We start from the raw sequence: 23,911 nt of genomic DNA on the forward strand, positions 1-23,911 counted from the left end.
TGTCATAACAGTATATTTATTAAGTCAGGTCATTATTAACTATTACTCAGGTGTAATCATAGAGCTGCACAGCACCTCACAGAACAAAGACCAGCTCTGGGCCTGAGTCTGCCCTCCTTACTACCAGATCAAAAGGACTCTACAAAAGATGGGTATTTTACACCCATTCTGCACAGGAATACATGACTGTATAAGCATGAAGAATCAGGCCCAGAGCCCTTGCCCCCAAAGAACACCAGCAGAACACAACGGGTTCTGGGACAGAGAAGACAAATGCACCTTTGCATCAGAGGGAAATCCAGTGCTGGGTTTTAGTTTTTTTATTCTCTCTAGTTTTTTTAAGCTTCTGTCACCTTGGGCTTTAGGCAGTTAAATTAGAGCTAATGTATGGTATTGGGCCTCAAGTGACATGGATTGCAGCCGTCTGTTGGCGCTCTCTAACCTCGGGTTTCTAATATTATCACAAAAAGCTTAAATTTGCCAGTGAGAGGAACTTCAGAAATTTGCCAAGATGGTTTGTATGTCTCTGTGGCAGCCATTGTCTTCCTCTCCTGTCCCTGGATCATTGCAAACAAGGTACCTCTTGCACTGCCCATCTTCCTCCTTCCCTGGACCAGCAAGCCCAGGACATGTTTTCCACCAGTCACCCAACCCAGAAGTCTTACTAGACAGGCACAACGGGGAGAGACAGGTGAAAGGATTTTCGTGGGAGACCATGCAGAGTAATGGATTAGGCTTGGGGTGGTACTGAATTGTTATATGACCCTGAACAAGTCACTCATCCTCTCTGAGCCTACATTTCTTCATTTGTACAAAGGAGCTAATAATATTGTGGTACATGGTTACATGTTTGAAGTATCAAGGTCAATGGCGTGGAACTAGACCTCAGGAGTTCACAGCTCCCAACCCTAAGCTCAAGCAATTGGTTAGCGCACAGTACTTATTATGCTGAGGTTGTGAGTTCATGCCTCACCTGGAGCACTGGTTTGGGGGGAGGGATAGCTCAGTGGTTTGAGCATTGGCCTGCTAAACCCAGGGTTGTGAGTTCAATCCTTGAGGGGGCCATTTAGGGATCTGGGGCAAAAATTGAGGATTGGTCCTGCTTTGAGCAGGGGGTTGGACTAGATGACCCCCTGAGGTCCCTTCCAACTCTGATATTCTATGATTTTAGGGAGCCCCACCACTCCTGGAAAAGAAAGCTTACAAAGCATGTGCCATGTGTGCTCTGGGACTTCCATGGAACTCCGGACATGCACGTTAGCCACGAAATGTCCACTGAGCCAAAGGTACCAGGCCCCACCCAGGCTGACAATTAGTAGTTTATAGACCAGTCCATGTTTGGAGTGATCTGATGGAGGCCCTATCTTTGTGGGCAGACTGACTGCCTCTTCCATTCCTTCTTAGTGCCGCATGGCCCGAGTCCAGTGTCTGGAGCTGATCCTCTCTCTCCTTTCTGCAGATATTCAAAGCTATATATTATTCATGGTGACTGGCTTTGTTCAACGGTCCTAACTAAGCAGTTGTTGTGCACCTTGCAGTGCCAATTTTTATATTCATTTCATTTTGTTCTCATCATGTTTTCAGCTTGCCGTTGATTTTATATGGAATAGATGTTCATTATACAGATTTATCCGGGGGAGAAAGTGGGAATGAGGAGCAGGTTAGGTCCGTTGGGTTTTGGATATCTAGGAAGATGTGGCAATGGTTTGGAGATGGGATGGTTGGGGTTGTGTGGAATAAGCACACTAGATTGCTGTTTCTCGTGAAAGCATCAATACTGAAATAAAGTTGTCATTAGGTTTCAAAGTGAACAAACCAGTGATATTAATGAGGCAATTCATATCTCTTGAAGCTATGGTTTCCAGCTGTCTGCAAACCCCGAAAAAGGAAACTATCTCAGTTTATATTCAGCCCACATTGTTATAGGTTTCCTCACAACCAACAGACTAGAAACATTTCTCTTGGACTGACATCAACTTGACAGCATTTCTCTGCTTGTCTATCTGGAAAATGATTCCTTTTGAACACCAAAGCTACGCAAATCCAAAATTTTAGGAAATGTTCTAGTTATCAATGGGAAGATCCCTGTTGAATTGGGGGAAAATCAGAAAATTGAAAGAGGGAAATGGGGGAGCCCCTGGCATCTGGTTACTAGAGCTGTCGGCTTAACTATGTTTGTGATTGTCTGTACATCACAGATCTGTTGTTGGAGAGACAAGGTGGGCAAGGTAATAGCGTCTGTTGGTGAGATGGATGCGCTTTCGAGCTACAAGGAGCTTCTACACGTCTGAGGCTGAAGAAGAGCTCTGTGTAGCTCCAAAGCTTGGTCAAATAAAATCGCTAAAGATGCACTAAAGATTCATATGTCCCTTAATGCTGCAACCACCATTCCAGGGGACATGCATCCATGCTGATGATGGATTCTGCTTGATAATGATCCAAAGTAGCGTGGACTAAAGCATGTTCATTTTCATCATCTGAGTCAGATGCTGTGATAAATAAAGTGGGGGGGTGGGGTAAGTCCCTTTGATGGACACCCAGCCAGCCAGTTAGCTGTAAAATCCCTCCTGGTAACTGTTCTCTACTTGCTTCACCTTTAAAAAGTCCCCCAGGTAAAGAAGAAAAAAGGGTGCACCTGACCAAAAGAGCCAATGGGAAGGGAGAACTTTTTAAAATTGGGAAAGAAACTTTCCCTTTGTCTGTTCTCTCTGGGCTGCAGGGACACGGAGCAGCCATGCTGTAAGCAGGAATGCTGCATAAGATTGAACCAGATATGAAAAATTATCTTCCATACCTAGAGGGAATCATTTGGATAGGGAATGTTTAGGTAAACGCGATCAGATTTATTTCTTTATTTTGGCTTGTGAATCTCCTCTGTGCTAACCCCAGATGCTTTTGTATGCTTGTAACCTTTAAGCTGAACCCCCAAGAAAGCTAGTTTGGGTGCTTCATTTTTGGAATTGCTCTTTTTAAAAATCTAGCAAAAGCCTAAATTCCAGATATATTTTCTTCCTTTTTGTTTTTAATAAAATTTACCTTTTTTAAGACCAGGATTGGATTTTTGATGTCCTAAGAGGTTTGTGCAGATGCTGTTTGATTAGCTGGTGGCAACAGCTGATTTCCTTTGTTTTCTTTCTCAGCTCTTCTCCGGAGAGGGGCGGGGGGTGAAAGGGCTTGAGGGTACCCCACAGGGAGGAATTCCCAAGTGTTCCTTCCTGGGTTCAAGGGGGTTTTTTTGCATCTGTGCAGTGGCAGCGTTTACCAAGCCAAGGTCAGAGAGAAGCTGGAACCTTGGGAGTTTAATACAAGCCTGGAGTGGCCAGTATTACTGTTTAGAATCCTTGCGGGCCCCCACCTTCTGCACTCAAAGTGCCAGAGTGGGGATTCAGCCTTGACAGATGCCACCACCAGAAAGTTGATTTTCTTTTTTGGTGGTTCGGGTTCTATAGTTTCCACATTGGAGCGTTGCTCTTTTAAGACTTCTGAAAGCATGCTCCACACCTCGTCCCTCTCACAGTTTGGAAGGCACTTCAGATTGTTAAACCTTGGGTCGAGTGCTGTAGCTATCTTTAGAAATCTCACATTGGTACCTTCTTTGCATTTTGTGAAATCTGCAGTCAAAGTGTTCTTAAAATGAACATGTGCTGGGTCATCATCCGAGACTGCTGTAACATGAAATATATGGCAGAATGCGGGTGAAACAGAGCCAGGGACATACAATTCTCCCCCCAAGAAGCTCAGTCACAAATTTAGTTAACGCACTATTTTTTTAATGAGCACCATCAGCGTGGAAGCATGTCCTCTGGAATGGTGGCCGAAGCATGAAGGGGCATACGAATGTTTACGAAATCTGGCACATAAATACCTTGCAATGCTGGCTACAAAAGTGCCTTGCAAACACCTGTTCTCACTTTCAGGTGACATTGTAAACAAGAAGTGGACAGCTTTATCTCCTGCAAATGTAAACAAACTTGTCTGAGCGATTGGCTAAGCAAGAAGTAGGACTGAGTGGACTTGTATGCTGTAAAGTTTTACATTTGTTTATTTTTGAACGCAGTAATTTTTTTTGCCATAATTCTACATTTGTAAGTTGCACTTTCATGGTAAAGAGATTGCACTACAGTACTTGTATGAGGTGAATTGAAAAATACTATTTCTTTTGTTTTTACAGTGCAAATATTTGTAATAAAAATAATATAAAGTGAGCACTGTACACTTTGTATTGTGTGCTGTAATGAAATCAATATATCTGAAAATGTAAAAAACAGCCAAAATATTTAAATAAATGGTATTCCATTATTGTTTAACAGTGCAATTAATCGCAATTACGTTTTTTAAACTCTTGACAGCCCTAGAGCAAACATGTCGCTTCTAAGGTTATGGCCACTGCATTGCTCGTAACATATAGTCTTGTGCAGAGGCTGCCAATTCTAGGCAGGGCCGTTTTGAGTGCTGATCCCTGTGCGTATTCCATTGTGGGTAGTATCTGCTCCATGTGCCTGAGACGGAGAGTTCTTGCAATTGGTTAGTCTTGTCCACTGGTCCACGTGTACTCTTCTCATGCTCCTCACTGAGGCTATAAGGGGTGGGGCGGACTGACCACCTCCCCAGTTCCTTCTCAGCATAGTATGGCCTGAGTCGGAACCTCCAGTGTCTGGAGCTGATCCTTTCTCCTCTTCCCACAAATATTCAGTTATATTTTATTCTTCTTTGCTGTTAATTAGTGTTTTGATAGTTCCCAAGTTAGTGTTAGAATCCCCACCCCTGGAGACCCTCCCAGCACAGGACTTAAATTGTGCCCTGGATACAGGGCTTCAAAAACTGCATCTCCTGACTCCGCTCTTTCTCAGTCAGTGATGACCACCAGCACTGCCTCTACTGCCTTGAAGAAGCTCATATCTTTGCTAAGTATGGAATCTGCTGCTCTTCTCCCAGCCAAATCTGACAGATGTAAGAACTCCAGCTTCAGAAGCACCCTATGGAGCGCCCAGCGAAGCCCCAGTCAGACCCAGGCCAGAGAGACCCCCTTCTACATCAGAGAGACCCCCTTCTACATCAAGGTGCATGCCACCTCATACTATGCTGGACTTCAGAAGGAAAAGGAGCAGAGGGAAAGACCCTTTGTCAAGGTTCCTCCCCCACTCTGAACTCTAGGGTACAGATGTGGGGACCTGCATGAAAAACCTCCTAAGCTTATCCTTACCAGCTTAGGTTAAAACTTCCCCAAGGTACAAAATATTACCCCCGTTATCCTTGGAATGGCCGCTACCACCACCAAACTAATACTGGTTACTGGGGAAGAGCTGTTTGGACGCGTCCTTCCCCCCAAAATACTTCCCAAAACCTTGCACCCCACTTCCTGGACAAGGTTTGGTAAAAAGCCTCACCAATTTGCCTAGGTGACTACAGACCCAGACCCTTGGATCTTAAGAACAATGAAGAATCCTCCCAACACTTGCACTCCCCCTTTCCTGGGAAATGTTGGATAAAAAGCCTCACCAATTTGCCTAGGTGACTACAGACCCAGACCCTTGGATCTTAAGAACAATGAACAATCCTCCCAACACTTGCACTCCCCCTTTCCTGGGAAATGTTGGATAAAAAGCCTCACCAATTTGCATAGGTGACCACAGACCCAAACCCTTGGATCTGAGAACAATGAAAAAGCATTCAGTGTTTTACAAGAAGACTTTTAATAAAAAATAGAAGTAAATAGAAATAAAGAAATCCCCCCTGTAAAATCAGGATGGTATATATCTTACAGGGTAATTAGATTCAAAAACATAGAGAACCCCTCTAGGCAAAACCTTAAGTTACAAAAAAGATACACAGACAGAAATAGTTATTCTATTCAGCACAATTCTTTTCTCAGCCATTTAAAGAAATCATAATCTAACACATACCTAGCTAGATTACTTACTAAAAGTTCTAAGACTCCATTCCTGTTCTGTCCCTGGCCAAGACGACTACAGACAGACCCTTTGTTACTCTCCCTCCTCCCAGCTTTTTAAAGTATCTTGTCTCCTCATTGGTCATTTTGGTCAGGTGCCAGCGAGGTTACCTTTAGCTTCTTAACCCTTTACAGGTGAGAGGAGCTTTCCCCTGGCCAGGAGGGATTTCAAAGGGGTTTACCCTTCCCTTTATATTTATGACACCCTTCATCTGGGCCCTCTCATGAGAGTAAAGGGCGCTCTCACAAACATAAAAGCCAATCCCCTCTAGACCCTCTAAGAGGAGGGATCCCTGACCCAGTCCAGATTAGGTGAGCCTTCATGCCTAAGCCACAAGGACTTAGGCCCCCCAAGCCTTGTGGACATGATCAGAAAGCACACAGGAGCGAGGCTTCTTCTGTATTAGCCTCGGTATCAACTTTGCTGTCTGTGGTACCAACTAAAACGAAACTCTGGGATCTGAGGACCAGGAACTGCTGGGACCCCCGAAACCACCAGATCAGAGGCACATGCGCTGACAGTACGGTCACAGCCCCATAAGGAGCCGCCGTCTACACCTACTGTGGCAGCACGCGACGTCTGAAGGGGCGGGTGACTTACCCCGTTCTGGAGGTAGAGCAGAACTGATACTCACAGGGAGATTCTAATACCAGTGAGAATTGAAACGCCTGAGAGAAGTCTGTCGCCCATCCCGTCCACTAACCGTGATGTCCCCTCTGCAGAACCAGCAACACTGCCGATGGAGCCATATGGGACTTTTTCATCACTGGGCTAGTCAGACATACTGGTGGAACCAGCTTCACCTCCACCTAGAGAGAGCAGCCCAGACAGGGGATCAGGAGTCTCCTGGAACCAGGCTAGGCCATGCAAACATGGAGACCCTCCTTGGGACTGATGGTACCCCACGCCTTGGGGACCATTGCAACCTGCTTTTGAACTCTCAGACTGGCCCTACTGGGGACTTGCCCAGTACTTGGAATCTATGCAATCCAACAGAGTCTTACTCACCCCCCTTCTTCAAGGGGTCAACCAGAACCTCCCTGTGAGCCCATGGAAGAGGAGCAAGATGAGCCGGACCCACTGGTACTATCAGTACCAAAAGGAATTATCACTCTCATCATCCAATGAGGAGGTTGCTCCAGCCTCACCATCTCTCCCAGATGATCATAGCCAATTTCAAGAGATGTTACAGAGTGGCAGCAGAACTCCAGATTTCCTTAGAGCAGGTCCAGAGATCTCCACATAAGCTCCTGGCTATCCTACAGCCTACAGAATCCCGTTGGGTCCCTCTCCCATTAAATGAAACCATACTAGAACTGGCAAGGGCTGTATGGCAAATGCTGGCTACCTATGCCCCTACCCTCAAGGACAGAAAAGCAATATTTTGTCTGGGCTAAGGGAACAGAGTTCTTGTTCAGCCACCCTGAACAAGACAACATCCAAGGGCCATCCCTGTAGGTAAGGAGTCCGGGCATGTAGATCTAAGGGAAAGAAGGTGTTTACATCTGCCAGCCTTCCGTGTAGAATCTCAAGCTATCATGCCCTTCTCACCAAATGTGATTTCCTGAATTTCTCTAAAGTTCCTGAACTTTTGGGACAAAATATGGAGAACCCACTCACTCCTGCCTCTGCTTCAGTCTACAAACCGCTCAGACCTGATTGCTGGTAAAGCACCCTGTGCAGCTGATTTACAGGGTGGGATCCCACCACACTTGTACAGTACACAGCTCTGCTCCAGTGGTCCTAGGCAGTCCTCCGCTCCTGCGGCAGGTGAGGAGGAGCAATCTCTCTCTCCTTCTCACTGCCTGTTTTCCTCCTTCTGCGTCCTTCTTATGTCTCTTTGTAGCCTCTGCCAAATGGCTTAACTAGCCTTTCAGCTCTCCTCCACCCACCAGTTAGGCCCAGCTCTGCTTAACCAGGTCTGTTCTGCAGTGTTTAATTGGAGCCGCAGTGACCAGAGTGCTGGCTCAGGTGTTGTCTAGCACTCTGTCACAACAGGGCTCAAAACCCTTGCTGCCAACATAAAAACATAGAGAACCAAAAGAAGTGCAACGGCTAAACAACACAGTAAAAGAAGCAGTGAAGTTCTTTGAGATGTGTGGTCCCTATCTGTGTTTCACACCCCGTCCTCCTTCCCCTCTGCTTCAGATCAGGACAAGCTTCATGGTAGAGAAGGAACTGGAGAGGTGGCCACTCTGCCCCAACCCTTATGCCCTTGGTGCGGAGCACAAGGAGAGCAGGGGTGCAGGTGTGGACCAATGGACACAGCTTTCAAGAATTCTCGCATCTCGGACACCTGGAGCATGTGTGTTCTCGCAGTAGAATACACACAGGGACCACACATCTGGAAGAACTGCAGTCACAATAAGGTGAGTAATTTCCCTTACAGAGTTCCCCCAGGAGATGTTTCTCCTGCTCCCAGGGCAACATTCATGCAATCATTTCAGATCTAATGCTCAGGCCTTCCCTTGACTGTTCCCAGGCTCACTTCCTAGCCACTGTGTCAGGACACCACTGTCCAACCTAGGCCTGTGGGGTCCCTAGCCTTCGTGCCACAGAGATAATGCTGAACCACGACCCCTGACCAGCAGCCTTCGGGCGAAGAATCCACAGCTCCACAACAGCCAAGCCCCTGATTGGCTGGACAGGCAGCATTCCCATTGGATACTTGGCCTATATGAAGACCCCAGCAGGAAGAAGAAGCAGTCTCAGCAATAGGCCATTGCAGATTACACTCCTCATCCGACGTCACCTATCTATCAGGCCAACGTGGCCTCTTGGATTGGATCTCATGGCTACCAACCCCTGCGAGAAATCTGACTGTTACCTCGGATTGCCTCTAGTACCCATTGACCTCCCAGCTACCAAATCACCTGCATACCACTTCATTACACCTCTGGGTTGCCCCAACCCTCTTCAGCCACTGGGCATTGCACCCTTCTGGCTTCAGCACCAGCTAGAATTTGATTTATTGGCAGTTTGTGTGATGCAAGGGGATCTCAGCTTCTTTGGTCTAATGTGAAGCCTTCAATAACTGAGTGCATGTTTGTAAGTTGTCCATCTTTAGCCCATTTCTGGAGGGAGAAAAACCCATTGACTTTACAGCGGGAGTGACTGCTGATCAGCAGTTCTGTGTTTTGATTCCTGGAAGATCTGTATAATTTTTTTTCTAGGTGAGTGAGTGGAGAGCTGAGCTGTACTACAGAGCAGTTAGAGGAGCTTCACTCTAGAGCCCGCATAATGCAAGATGTAGCTGTGAGTGTATATAGTTAAGGAAGCTACACTGATGCCATCAGTGGGCAGTAGCTGGGGTCTGGGGTCACTGTCCCTCTAGAAGACAGGTTCTGCTCCTGGTCATATGATATAAATCTGGATTAAGTCATTGCTGCTGTTCAGCACATTCATGAGATTAGAAGGACGGTGGTGGAATCTGTTGTGATCCTTACAGGCTGGGTGTAACACACACTATATTTCTGGGTCTTAAAATCTCTCCTGTAAGGAAATAGAAGCTCCTGCTTTGCCAACCCTAGCTGGACTCTGGTACCAAGGAGCTGATTCAGGGCAGGGCCCTCCAAACAAATGTTGAGTAGCTGTGGCCTCTGGGCCTGGCCCGCAGCCTGGTGATGGACAGGTGGGCAGGCACTGGAGGAGACTCGGAGATCTTTTGAGGAGTCAGAGCTCTAAGGTTGGTAAATAGTTGGCAGGGCAGCTGCCAGACAACTGCACGGTGTCTTCTCTAGTTAATTCCGCTGTCTCCCAGCCCCTGCACCTCCCTTCTCCTTGCCTTGTTATTCCTTTCGACCACTTTGCTATGTTCTCAGGTCAAGGGCTTGCCCTACAGAAAGAAAAAGCTTAGCTGAAAATTAGGAGGTTTAATCAAAGCTTTTCCAGATGGCAGAACCGATCCGCAAACATTGAACTGGACAGAATGAAATGCCATTCAAATGGAAACAGAGGGGCTTGCACATTTTCCCTAACAAAGAACTTGACTCCAGCACCCCCTCCCCACCCTGAGTCACTCTTTCCTGCAGAGGGTGGGAATGAAATCTGGGGGAAGCCAGGCTGGGGGTGCAGTCACACAACATTATTTGTCTGTGCAGCCCAGCATCCAAATCATTACTCTTCGGTGACAGTAGCAGGAGACCATTAGAATTTGCAAAGCTCCCCTTTCTCTTTATGGCAGTGGTTTTCTACTCTCAGAAGTTGCCTGGCACTTCAGGTGACAGCCAGGTCCCAGTGTGTAATTTCCAGACTCTGACCCCAAAGGGGACAAAGTGTGGATCTGAGTGGGGAAAGGAAAGCTGACAGCTGCTCAGTCTGGAGTACCCTGTTTAGTTCCCTGCCCATGGGGTTTGTGCATGTGCCATCTCCTTGGTGTGACAGGTGCATGGCAAAGAAGCACATCAGCTTCCTGCTGGTTCTGAAAATCTGCCCTTCCCCCATGCTCTCAGTGCATTGATAGGTTTAAAAACAGCACAAGTGCAAAGTGGATTGGAAATGCCACCCCCCCCCCCTTGCTTCTGTCGCAGAGCCCTGCAAGCACTGATGAGGGGGCAGGATTTGCTCCTCGGGAAGGGCTTGAGTACATAGAAGAGCCTTGTCTTGTGCCTTGCCAGGGAATGGAGCCAGTGGGAACCTTCCCTGCCCCTCACTGCCCAGGAGGTGGGAGGAGTGCAGTGGTGCTCTCCCCCACCCCTCCACCACCCACGACGTGGGCTGGATTTTCAGCTTTGCCAATTGTGCCCAACACTGGGGGGGACCCTTGTTGTGCCCGCACATTTGCCTGTGAATTGTTGTGTGCTGGGGGTTGGGAGGTCAGGAAGGGGCTGTGCTCTGTGCACGGTCCAGTACTATGTATGCAGTGCCAGACCCAGGATATTAGAGAGACGACGGGGGGAGGGAATATCTCGCCAGCAGCACTTGGTCCAGTAACAGAGATGACCTCCCCCACCTCGCCTCCGCACTTGTCAGGGGTGTCAGGCATGCTCCTATGAGCAGAATCAGGGCCCTCCTTGTCTCTCTGTAACACAGGCAGGCAAGGGGCTGTCGCACCTTGTGCTGCTCCAGAGGGATGTCCATGCCCCCTCCTTGGCAGAACCTCTCCGCTGGCACGCTCCCCCATTCAGGCACACACCTGCCGCTCATTTACCTGGCTGTGCAAGTGCGGGCTGCTGTGAGAAGCAAATAATGGGGCCTTTGGGATCTTCTTGGTGAGCATGCTAGTGCTGCTCCAGTGACACGGGGCTGCATGAGCGGCCGTGTGCACAAGGACTCTGGCTGGGCAGGTCAGGCAGGGAATAGCTCTGTCACTGGCCATTTAGATTCAGCCATTTCATCTGCAGTTCCCTCAAGTGCTGAATTGAATAAAACCAGCAGCAGCGGTGGGGGAGGGGCTCTGAGCTAAATGAAAAGAGCAGGCAGCTTGTAAAAGAGAATCACATCATTCCACTGAAAATCCAGCTCCAGCAGGAGGCGTGGCAGGAGCCTGGCAAACCCATCCAGTGCAGCAGGGAGGGCTCTGTGCATGTCTGCCACTAAAGAAGGGCATGGTCCTCCAGGGGTGCCAGCCCCAGGGCTTTAGAGGGAGCCTCACACCAGCTAGAGTCACGTGGCAGTGGCAGAATCTCAGCCCTAACCAGCAAGGAAAAGGCCATTCCAGCTCTCCTGGCTGTGGCTCAAAGCCAGCAGGGAAACAAAAAGGTCCCCCATTTATTATTTTGCAAATACTCAGTGCTGGGGCTTGACTGCTGGCTTCTGATACATGACCGGGGCAGCTGGAGTATCTCCCCTCTCCATAACCAGCTTCTGTGGAGTAGCTTTTGAGGAAGGGGTTGTGACTCCTTCCCCTCTGCTCTGCCCATCATCTCTACTCCAAGTGCATTTTCCTTCTGCGCCAGGCTCCTGGCAGGGCCTGTCCTCACTGACAGTCACTCAGCTCAGTGCAGGCATTGAAATAGAGCAAAATGTATTGGAGAAAATCACAGAATGAAGCAGAACATAAATTCGTAGGGCCTGATTTGCCTCCCACGAGTGCAGCTTCATTCTCATCCAGGAGTTACTGCGATGAACCCCCAAGTAACTGACAGAAGCATCAGGCTCCCTGGCCCTACGCTCCGTCTCAGAAGGAATTGCCTCACGATGCAGAAAGCCCTTTGGTTTGATCCCCACCATCGAAACTATAACCCTTTAGATTCTGTGCATGTGTCTACCTTGGGAAAATGAGGGCGCCCCCCAACCCCAGGGCTGAACATATCCAGGTCACGCCTCTTATAAATATTGATGCCATTGTTTGTATGGTACAGGGCAAGCCACATCTCTGCCCCCGCTTACCCTCCCACCGTCTCTCTGTATATGCCTCCTCCAGTGTCAGGCCTCGGGCCTTTATATCTGCTGGGGTGGAATCATGCCATTCTTGCACGCATCCAGTGAATCCACCAGGCTTATCCACCATGTCTGACTTAGGTCTGACACCTGCAGTCCTTCCCTTCGGGAGTCTGGGAGCAGTGGGGCGACAGGGACCAGCCAGCCTGCTTAAACCACAGCATGGATTATTTTAGCAGTAGGAACAAAGCATTTAGAGAGGAGGATTTAAAAACAGTCTGCACGCCTGTCTATCTCATCAGAAGGGTTATTGCCATCCTGTGCTGGCAGGTCCAGCGGGCCAAGTTTCTTCAGACGCCCAGTGGGTGCCAATCTATCTGAACGGTTCCCCAACAGCTACTGCGCCCTAGAGAGTGTCACTTCTTCGTCAGCCAAAGCTGTTTGTTCTTCTCCATTCCCAGCTGTTGGCCCTCTTTGCCCAAGCCAGTCTGGTTGGCTCAGGGGGAGTGGCTTTCCCATTAACAGCCTTTGTGTGTTTGCTGACGGGGATCTTATTTGGAGCCATTGTGTTGCCTTTCTGCTTGTTTCCCAAGAGTCCTGTTAATTTAACCCAATATATTCATACAGAAAACATCCCAATAAGCAGGCCAACATACAGGATTAGTAAATTATTCTACAGCGGCTCCATGTCCATCAGTCTGTAGATGGCACTAAGGAGTGTTTGGAAATGCGTTTGCTATCACATTCTCGGACACCATTCCTTTTCTCAGTGTAGATGAAAGTGTGTGCGCACATGTACAACTGTGTGTTCCTCCCAGTTTGTCACGTGAGGCTCACATCCAGGTCTGAGCTCAAGTCCTTTATTAACCACGTCTACATGAGAAAGTTGCACCACTTTAGGTTAAATCGGATTTTTAAATCATTTTAGTTAAACTGGTACAGACCCCTATGTGGGCACTCTTATTTCAGACTGGATCCACACAGGGTTTGCTCCACTATAAGTAAAAACCAAATTAAATTAGTGCAACTTCCTCATGTGGACAAGGCCTTAAAGGGGCTCAATTCTGTAACTCCCCACTTTTGCATTATCTCCATCAGCAGCAGTGCTGGTGTAGATGGGACACAAGCATTTTTACCATGCTGACATTGTGACCTTCTCTGAGCGGAGTTAGATGTCGCTGTGGTAAAACATCCGCACCATGCAGCAGCAGAAGATATTAAAGAAAATGTGAGTGTAGCTACAATCTTACAGACTCTTCCCAAGGGCCAGTTTACATTAGCATTTCAGCATGGCATAGTCTGAGACCAGACTCCGGAATACTAGAACTGGCCCAGTTTGTATAGCTCAGATATCTTTTGTTCTCCCAAAAGTCCTTCATCCACACACGGCAGTTGATTGTCTTTGGAATGACGTCCTTCCAAAGTCATATTCTTCCCACACCCACAAAGGTAGGGTCTTTGGTGTCTTTTCTCTCTGATTTAATGACCTTAACACATCACTTTGGTCATAGACCTTTGGTTAGTATGTACCAGGTAGCTCCTCCTCAGACCATGTGTAAACATGCAGTGCAGAGCTCACTCCTCCTCGATAACCAATGCACACGGATAGCACATGGATTTTAGGATACAGTGCTCTCCAAGGCTTAGTGCATCAACATGCAGAAATTAGATACATTCCTGTGTAACAGAGAACTAGAAATCAGGAATTCATACTCTGCAGTCAGCCTGCGTGTGTGTGTTCACCAGTCAGCCTGTGTGTGTGTGTTCACCAGTCAGCCTCTGTGTCTGTGTGTGTGTGTGTGTGTTCAGCAGTCAGCCTGTGTGTGTGTGCGTGTGCGTGTTCAGCGGTCAGCCTGTGTGTGTGTGCGTGTGTGTGTGCATGTGCGCGTTCAGCGGTCAGCCTGCGTGTTCAGTGGTCAGCCTGCATGTGCGCGTGCGTGTGCGTGCGTGTGTGCGTGTTCGGCGGTCAGCCTGCATGCGTGTGCGTGCGTGTGTGCGCGCGTGTGTGTGTGTGCGTGTTCAGCGGTCAGCCTGCGTGTGTGTGTGCATGTGCGTGTTCAGCGGTCAGCCTGAGTGCGTGTGTGTGCGTGCGTGTGTGCATGTTCGGCAGTCAGCCTGTGCATGTGTGTGTGTGTGTGTGCGCGCGTGTTCAGCGGTCAGCCTGCGTGTGCGTGTGCGTGTGCGTGTTCAGCGGTCAGCCTGCGTGTGCGTGTGTGTGTGCGTGTTCAGCGGTCAGCCTGCGTGTGCGTGTGTGTGCGCGTGTTCAGCGGTCAGCCTGCGTGTGTGTGTGTGCGTGTGTGTGTGCGTGTTCAGCGGTCAGCCTGCGCGTGTGTGTGCGTGTGCGTGTTCAGCGGTCAGCCTGCGTGTGTGTGTGTGCGTGTGCGTGTTCAGCGGTCAGCCTGCATGTGTGTGTGCATGTGCGTGTTCAGTGGTCAGCCTGCGTGCGTGTGTGTGCGTGCGTGTGTGCATGTTCGGCAGTCAGCCTGTGCGTGTGTGTGTGTGTGTGTGCGCGTGTTCAGCGGTCAGCCTGCGTGTGCGTGTGTGTGTGCGTGTTCAGCGGTCAGCCTGCGTGTGCGTGTGTGTGTGTGCGTGTTCAGCGGTCAGCCTGCGTGTGTGCGTGTGTGTGTGCGTGTTCAGCGGTCAGCCTGCGTGTGTGTGTGTGCGTGTGTGTGCGTGTGCGTGTTCAGCGGTCAGCCTGCGTGTGTGTGTGCGTGTGCGTGTTCAGCGGTCAGCCTGCGTGTGTGTGTGCGTGTGTGTGTGTGTGCGCGTGTTCAGCGGTCAGCCTGCGTGTGCGTGTGCGTGTTCAGCGGTCAGCCTGCGTGTGTGTGTGCGTGTGCGTGTTCAGCGGTCAGCCTGCGTGTGTGTGTGCGCGTGTGTGCGTGTGCGTGTTCAGCGGTCAGCCTGCGTGTGTGTGTGTGTGTGCGTGTGCGTGTTCAGCGGTCAGCCTGCGTGTGTGTGTGTGCGTGTGTGTGTGTGTGCGTGTTCAGCGGTCAGCCTGCGTGTGTGTGTGTGCGTGTGCGTGTTCAGCGGTCAGCCTGCATGTGTGTGTGCGTGTGTGTGTGTGTGTGCGTGTTCAGCGGTCAGCCTGCGCGTGTGTGTGCATGTGCATGTTCAGCGGTCAGCCTGTGTGTGTGTGTGTGCGTGTTCAGTGGTCAGCCTGCGTGTGTGTGTGCGTGTGTGTGCGTGTGCATGTTCAGCGGTCAGCCTGTGTGTGTGTGTGTGTGCGTGCGTGTTCAGTCGTCAGCCTGCGTGTGTGTGTGTGCGCGCGTGCGTGTGTGTGTGCGTGTTCAGCGGTCAGCCTGCGTGTGCACATGCGCATGCACCAGCCACGTGTGCGTGCCGTGTCTGTGTGCATAGTTTAACTGGGCGCTGGATTCTTGTCCTCGGGTTTAACCCTATACCTGCTATCTGTAGTTGAACTAACGGCGTGTGAAGTGGGTTCCCGGGGCTTAGGGAGAAGCCAGCGGCAGCTGGCGCACACGCCCTGCTCCGCAGTAGTTCCCTGCCTGGACTCTTGCTGCGCACAGGGCCTTGCTGCACGGTCGCTGAGTGAACGTTGGCCACGTACGAGGCTAATCCCCTGGGGGCACCGCTTGCGCGCTGTGTGGGTGCCCCCGGGAGTGACTGTGGGGGAGCCTGCTTGCTTTGAGTCCACCCCTCGCTCCCTGTGCACTCCCTGCCCTGGGTGGACACGCGCCTAGACTAACCCTCTATGGCGCCACAGAGTGGACTCTCGTGGTGTGACCTGCAGCGTGCACCGCAGTGTCCCACGAACCCGCTGCTGGCATGCGCGAGGACTGTATTAGTGCAAACTAGGCGCCTTTTATTTCACGCCGGTGGTGTCCACGTGGGGCAGTGAGAGCACACCACTTTGTGGTGTCTGCAGTTCACACCCCTGCAGTCCACACTGTAGACAAGCCCTAAGGCCTGGTCGGCACTCAGTACGTCTACACTGCAATCAGGGGGTGAGTGCAGCATGTACAGACATACTCGAGCTAACTTTGATCTAGCGAGCTCGAATAACAGTAGCTTTGAAGCCATGGCAGCATGGCCTAGCCATTCAAGCGTAACGCCGGCAGGCCCTGGTTGGTGGCGGGCAGGATCGAACCTGGGACCGCTGAAGCTTAGTATATGAGCCTCTACTGCATGAGCTAAAAGCCACAGGTCTCTTAGCCAAGGCTGTAGCAGACTCTCCAATCTCTAGATAGCCTAGGGGCCACTAGAGGGGGACAGGGCCACTCCAAGCAGGCAGGGGCGGCGAGTTATACGGGCCCATGGTGCCTGTGCTCCAGGAATATTCAGGGCCTGGGTGCCCAGCTCCACCAATGTTCGGGGCCAGGTCTATCCCCACCCAGAGCGCCGACTCCGCAGCTCCCATTGGCCAGGAACTGTGGCCAATGGGTGCTGCAGGGGCAGTGCCTACGGGCAGCCACCCGCAGAGACTCCCCTCCCCTCCCCCGTCTAGGAGCCGCTACCAGAGGGGTGTGCCAGTCACTTTAGGGAGCCACCCGAGGTAAGCACCGCACCCCTCACCCTCTCCTGCACCCCAAGCACCCCCTGCCCCAGACCAGAACCCGCACCCAAATTCCCTCCCAGAGCCTGCACCCCACAGCCCCTCTCGCACCCCCTCCTGCACCCAAATGCCATCCCAGACCCTGACCCCTCACCCCTCCCGCACCCAAACTCCCTCCTCGAGCTTGCACCCCGCATCCCTCCTGCACCCAAACCCCTTCCCAGAGCCTTCGGCAGGTGGTGGGGGATGGGCACCACCAAAAGCTATACAATCCGGCCGCCCCTGCAAGCAGGCATGGGTTACACAAGCACACAGCCAGGGTCCTGGGTAGGTTTACGCAGCCCCTGCTTCTGCCATTCAAGCTGCCTAGGTCACAGCTAGCTCAGGCCTGTCTGCCCGTGCCGCAGTCACACCTTGCACTGCAGTGTAGACAGACCTTCGGAAAGCTTCCCATTTTTGACACTGGGTGGACACGCTGCTGCAGCTGCATGGCTCCACTCTACCCACACTTTCTGCAGTGGTGCTGAACATGGTCTTTGCCCTCTGCTTGCCGTTAAACTGTCCTCAGCACTGACTGAGCTGCACCCTTTGCTGAAGCAAGTGTAAATGTGATCTAGTGCTTCGATAGCAGGGCTGGGAGTCAGGACTCACGGGGGTAGGACACTGGCCGTGCCTCACGCTTCTCCTTCGGTAGTGACTCTGACCTACTTCACATGGTTTTGGGAGGCCTAATTTCCTACCGTTTATGAAAGGGCTCTGTGTTCCAGTGACTCTGGATCCAAGGGGTAGAGCATGAGAGAGGCTGCTGCTGTGAGCTTGTGTTTTGCAGCTATGGTTTCCCCCCTGCATTGCTGCTCTGGTTGCTTGCCTGCTGTAGTGGCTTATTCATTTTAAAACATGGTTATTTTTCATGTTGTGGTCTCCGTGTGTTTGGGGTGCTTCTCATTGTCCTTGCTTCACCAAAACTGAGCATTCCTGTGTGTATTTCCTTGTGTGAAATGCTTGCACGTGTGTGTGTGTGTGTGCGTGCACGCACAAGGGAGATGGAGCTGCAGCTTCAGCTACACTAAGCAATTAAACTCCAGCAGCTCAGGGATGAGCAGGAGGCCGTGATTTTCCTTCCCTTTGCAGTAATTGCCTCAGCAATCAGCTTTGATCACCCGAGAGCAGAGGAGATGAGGGTTGCAAGTTGACATCAGTGGTTTTAATATATCCATTTACATATACAGCAGCATACAGCTTTCCATAGCATCTCTGACCTGAAACCATTGCAGCCCCATAGACACCTCATTGAATTTAATACTTCGCCGCTGCGGAAGCCACAGGACGAGGGTGGGGATGGATAATCAAGCCCTCGCTCGCTCGCTCTCTGTGAATGTCTATAGAAATGACATGAAAGTAATTGCTTTTGAAAAGCAAAGCAGAAATGGCACAATTGATTCCACTTAAACGAGAGAGGAAGGGGAGTGGGGGGAATGTTCGCCCTAAACACGTCGCCGACTCTCCTGCAGCAAGCAAATGGACTCCTGTTTCTATGGGGAAGAGGGGAAGGTGGGCAACATGTGACTGTTCAGGTCTCTGGCTGGCAGGAGAGGGGCAGACTGTCCCAGGCTGGCAGTGCTGCAGGATGTACTCTTTAGTCTAACTCTGACCAAAATGGTACCTGCAGCCCCCTGCCCTGTGGCCCCCTGTGACAGACTCTGGTAAGGGAGAGCTGCTATGGTAACCCCACTTCTCCTTGCACAATCCACGTGTGAGGCCACAGGTGGATTATTCCACATGCCAAGGGAGTAGGACGTGCACAGCAGGGAAAGTCTGGGAGATAAAGTTCAATGCCCCTGGCTGGTGCACCCTAACCTGACCTCCATGAGGCTTGTTTGGAGCTGTAGTTGAAATGCACCCCGCCTGCCCAGAATAGTTTATCTGTGCTGTACTTTCTGTTACCAAACTCCACCCTGTAGGCCACAAAAGGCAGCTAGTCCTCTCCCATGCAGGCTCCCTTAACCCTCAGAGGAGACTTGGTCTGAGAACGGCTGAACCCTTCACTCCACAGTGCAGTTCATTAGGATGAAAGAGCCTCGGACTGTAAAACAGGAGCTCAAGGCACAAGACAGTCCTGTGTGTGAACACTAGATGGTGGGTCCTGCTGAGGGAGATGCTCCATCTCCATGTTCCTTCAGATGCCCTGAAGCAGGAGTCCCAGCGCAGTTTAACTCTTTAATGTGACTGCGGCTAGTCCCATCATCCATCCAGATGTCCTCTCCTTTTTAGAGTCCTGCTAGGCTCTTGGCCTCAATGATATCATGTGGGGGTGAGTTTCACAGGTCATTTGTGTTGTGTCCATAAGTAATTCTTTTTTCAGTGTTCAGTCTGATTCCTTTGAGTGTTGTGGACTGTCCCCTTGTCCTAGTCTTATGAGAGAGGTGTATGTGCTACTTCCTCTACAGCCTTCTTTATTATGTATCCCTCGAATATATCCCCTTTCCTATACCTCTTCACCTTGGGTAAAAACTCCAGTCTGTTCATTCTCTTGCCTTACGGAAGTCTCTCTAGGCCTCTAATCATGGCTGGTATTTGGCCCTGTGATTTGGCCAAGCCTCCAGAAAACTGCAGGATGTTCGTTAGGCCTGTGACATGCAAGAAAGGACAGAGTAGGTTCAAAGCCACAGGCTGGTGGACCATGCCTGAGTTTGCTGGATGCATGATGAGGCTGGTGCCTGCACCCGCTAACCCCGTGTGTCCTCTGTGGCAGTGGTTCTCAACCAGGGGTACATGTACCTCTGGGTATACTCAGCGGTCTTCCAGGGAGTACTCCACTCATCTAGATCAGTGTTTCTCAGCCTGGGGTACACAGCCCCACGGGTGGTCATGGGATGGGTTTAGGGAGGTCACAAATGGCGGGCTGGCATTAGGAGATGGCAAGCAGAGCAGTTGCCCGGAGCCCCCTGCAAAGCTGAGTTAAATGCTTCAGCCCCAGGCAGCAGGGCCTGGGCTTCAGACAAGGCTCACAAGTGAAAAACAGGCTCAGTATCACAAGGAAATGTAAGTACAATATTTATATTCCAGTGGATTTATTTCATAACTATCTAGTAAAAATGAGAATGTCAGCAGTTTTTCGGTACTAGTGGCTGTGACACTTTTGTATTTTTATGCCTGATTTTGTAGGCAAGCAATTTTTAAGTGAGGTGAAACTGGGGGTATGCAAGACAAATCTGACTCCTGAAAGGAGTAGAGTCGTCTGGAAAGGTTGAGAACCACTGCTGTTTGGCTGATAGCCACCTGCCTTGTGTTTGTCAGAACCACTTCCTTGTGTGCAACAAAGGGTCTGAGAGAGGGTCCCCTCTTCCATGCCCTTCTGATCAAGGCCTCTGACTAGGGTGAGATGTCAGAACCCCCTCCCTTCTAGGGGCAGTTTCTCTCTTTGAGGCACTCTGCACAAGTCACCCCTCTGGCTGGATTTGGTCTTAGGATTCAGAAAAGACTGAAAACCATATTTAAAGAACTAGCTTGCAGAACATATCTAGTACTAAACTCAGCCCAAGATAATCTAGATGCGGAGCCTTGGCTTAGTTACAGTCGAAATAAAAGGAAATCCTCTATGTTTCTAGGGGCCTGACAGCCTGGCATCTGTCCCAGGAACTGTCTTTTCCACATCGCACCCCCATCTCGCAAGTCCTCTCCGATTCTGGCTGTTCACAGAGGTGCTTGGTAGATCACGATCCCAGATTTACACACACACAGTGGTGTCCCTGGAGCCATTTAGGGTTTTAGCATTTGCTGGGTTTTGAGTGCTTACCTGTGCAACTCCAGCTGTTTCCCATTGTAGTTGTAATGGGCTGTGCGTGTGTAGCATAAGGCTGCACTAAAGCATTACAGCTTTGCGGAAGGCAAGATATTATGATGATGGTGGCTCCATTACAGATTTAATTTAGATATTAAAATCGTTTTATGTTAATAATATTCAAATTAATTATGAATGTATTTATTGAATGTTGACAACTTGGTGACAGTCTTCAGTAAATATATTTTTATTAATCAATTAACATTTAATTACTATATGAATTCTAGCTAGATTTAGTCAGATAGTTACTAATTAAACGCATCTTAGCCATTGGGTGCATTCAAGGCCGTCTCCAACATGTTCATAGGATTTGGCTAGATTTCCCCAGAGCTCTTCAACTGCTGTGCAGGGGACTGAGTGGGCCTGGTGGGGGAGGGGGTAGTGTGGGCTGCCACGTGGGCCTGTTTGTAACACACTGGCAGCATGAGGCACAAAGACGCACAATGCCTGCCCCAGACAGGGTACCCTGGGAGCCCCCAGAGGGTAATGCTAACTGGCAATACCTTGGGGGAGGCAACGGGAAGCGTGGCAGAGTGGGAGAAGAGCTGGTACAATACTGACATGGATTTGCCTTTGGGAGCTTCCAGAAGTGGGTTTTCAAGAGAGGAGGTTTGGCACATAGTGCCCTGGGGCAAAAGGGGGCTGAGGCTGCCAGAAGAAGGCACAAACTCACTGCTCTGGGTATCAGAGTAGCAGCCGTGTTAGTCTGTATTCGCAAAAAGAAAAGGAGGACTTGTGGCACCTTAGAGACTAGCCAATTTATTTGAGCATAAGCTTTCGTGAGCTACAGCTCACTTCATCGGATGCATGCTGTGGAAAGTGTAGAAGATCTTATTATATACACACAAAAAGCATGAAAAAATACCTCACCCCACCCCACTCTCCTGCTGGTAATAGCTTATCTAAAGTGATCACTCTCCTTACAATGTGTATGATAATCAATGGCCCAACTTGATTTAGATAAGCTATTACCAGCAGGAGAGTGGGGTGGGGGGAGGTATTTTTTCATGCTTTGTGTGTATAAAAAGATCTTTTACACTTTCCACAGTATGCATCCGATGAAGTGAGCTGTAGCTCACGAAAGCTTATGCTCAAATAAATTGGTTAGTCTCTAAGGTGCCACAAGTACTCCTTTTCTTTTTGCTCTGGGTATGTGCAGTGCCTGGCACAATGGCCTGGGTCAGGTTTCTAGGTACTACTGACCACACATGTTGTTGCCAGTAATAACGGTGAGGGTGGAAGTGGTGAACAAAGGGAGCACCATAGCCAATGCCTCTGCAGCTTGCGTCTCCCCCACCGTGTTGTCTGCTGGACAGTGCAAAAAGTTTTGAGTTCTGCTCTTTGTGTACTTACTTGCAGCCATGCCAGGAAGGGAGGGTGCAGACTGCCTGTGTGTTCAGCAGGAATCACTAGTGAGCTCATTGTGTGAGGCCAGACATTGGCTAAGCCAGACAAAAATCCCAGAGTTCTGAGCAGCCAGGGCCTGGGAGTGTGGCTGCCAGGAGACCCCCTTCTTTTAGGTAGGGCACTTCCTGAAATCAGCCAGAGTTCTGGGGGAGCTGGCTAGTCTATGATTTTCTGCCCCATGGTAGGATGAGTAGGTTGAAGGGCATCCTTTTCTGGGTCCCAGATTCCTGTTGGGGCGGGGAGGGGGGAGAAGGGGCCCAATGAGAGCGAGATATTCCTCAGCCCAGTAGGAGTCAGGGGTGGGAAGGGCAGCCATTTCTTCTGGGAGAGTTTGGTTGGCACAAGTGGGGAGATGGGAGAGATTTCTCCTTTTTGGGACACTTATGGCAACCAGGCAGAGGTGTCTGCAACATGGGAGCTTGGAGGCCTTTTGTCACTCATATTTCAGTCCTATATTGTTTAGTCTGTAAACACTTGAAGGGCAACCGAAACCTTCAGACACTCAGGGGATGAGGAAACTAGTGACATCAGCATGGGGTGCTCCAAAAGGCTGCAGCCTGGAGTGGAAGTTTTCACAGGCTGGCTCCAGGGGCCACAGCTGCTGCTGGGCTTTGCGCAGTTCAGGAGGCATGACTGGGCTCTGTTTCCAAAGGGGGTGATGTGTCAGATCCCAAAAGGCTGGCCCTGGGGAGGGGCTGCCACCTCTCCCCCGCTGCTGGCCAGAGTGTAGTGCTGAGAGCATGTTCTCGGTGCTTCATCCTTGGGCTGTGACTGGGACAATGTACTTTGTTGAGCCAACTGCTGCTGTTTGTTTGTCTGTCTGAGCAGCCTGGCAGCCAGTGCCTGCTGTTAACCTACGTGATGTTGTGTTTTAGGTTAGCAGTGCTCCAGGATCCCATCCTTGTGAAAGTCTCCCCTCGTCTTCCCAAACCATTGAGTTCCTGAAAACAGAGGTAAAGGCCCCTGGGGACTAATTGTGTCGAGAGAGACCAGCCTGAGCTGCACTCCCTGATCAGATACCAGCCTTGTTTAACAATAAACCCCAGTCTCCAGGGCTTGATCTCTCAGCCTGGCGGCACAGGAAGCCCTGGCGTGCTGCCCCTTACTTGGCCTGGTGGTGTTAGTTTTATAGAGCTATGCCAAGGTATGGAGCTGATTGAGCTGCTAGGCACATCTTTGTGGGGCACCTGCACGGAGGGCTCAGGGCAGCAACTGGAGCCCCTCTGCAGATGCACCCCTTCCAGATGCAAGCAGGCCTTTGCAGCACAGACATGCAGCCTCCTTAGCAGTGCTGTTGGTTACAGCTCTGTGAGCCAAGGCTGACTCCTGACATCTGGGGGAGAGAATCTGATTCCTGTTGCAGACACAAGCGTGTCTCTTTCCACGTTCCCCTTCCACCACTGCTCTTTGGGCTGGGACCCATGTTGTGGCTGTTTGTCCCCCACTGTCCTCTGTTTGAGTTCAGCCATGTGGAGCTCTGGGCCGTACAGGGCACTGGGGGCCTGAGGAGGTACTGTGGGCTCTGCAGGGGAATTCTGGACCATACAGGGCAGTGGGCCCCACGGCGGGGAGCTCTGGGCTGTACAGGACAGTGGGCCCCACGGGGGGAGCTCTGGGCCATGCAGCATGATGGGGACCTGAGGTGCTGTGGGCTCTGCAGGGGAGCTCTGGGCTATACAGGGCAGTGGGGACCTGGGGAGGGGCTGTGGGTCCAACATGCCGCTCTGGGCCATACAGCACGGTGAGGGACCCGGAGAGTGCTTTGAGTTCCGCAGGGGGAGCTCTGGACAAGAAGCAAGAGTGCAGGGACCTGGGCATTTCAGCACTCATGGACTTGTCCAGGCCTTTGTTCTTCACTAGCTCTAGGAAGAGATTTCT

At 50.4% G+C, this 23,911-nt stretch overlaps 1 protein-coding gene across 1 annotated transcript in view; it reads left to right on the plus strand.

The window, feature by feature from the left end:
• The window catches only part of LOC311529129 (uncharacterized protein), a 248,970-nt gene that overhangs the window by 214,265 nt on the left and 10,794 nt on the right, over nucleotides 1-23,911 (plus strand). The window contains exon 7 of the mRNA XM_084644866.1: nucleotides 22,909-22,986. Within this exon, the coding sequence (XP_084500992.1) occupies nucleotides 22,909-22,986 (78 nt within the window). The remainder of the gene's footprint in view (nucleotides 1-22,908; nucleotides 22,987-23,911) is intronic.

This window comes from Lepidochelys olivacea (genome assembly GCF_965140295.1).
Source record: "Lepidochelys olivacea isolate rLepOli2 genome assembly, chromosome: 12".
NCBI classification, from domain to species: domain Eukaryota; kingdom Metazoa; phylum Chordata; order Testudines; family Cheloniidae; genus Lepidochelys; species Lepidochelys olivacea.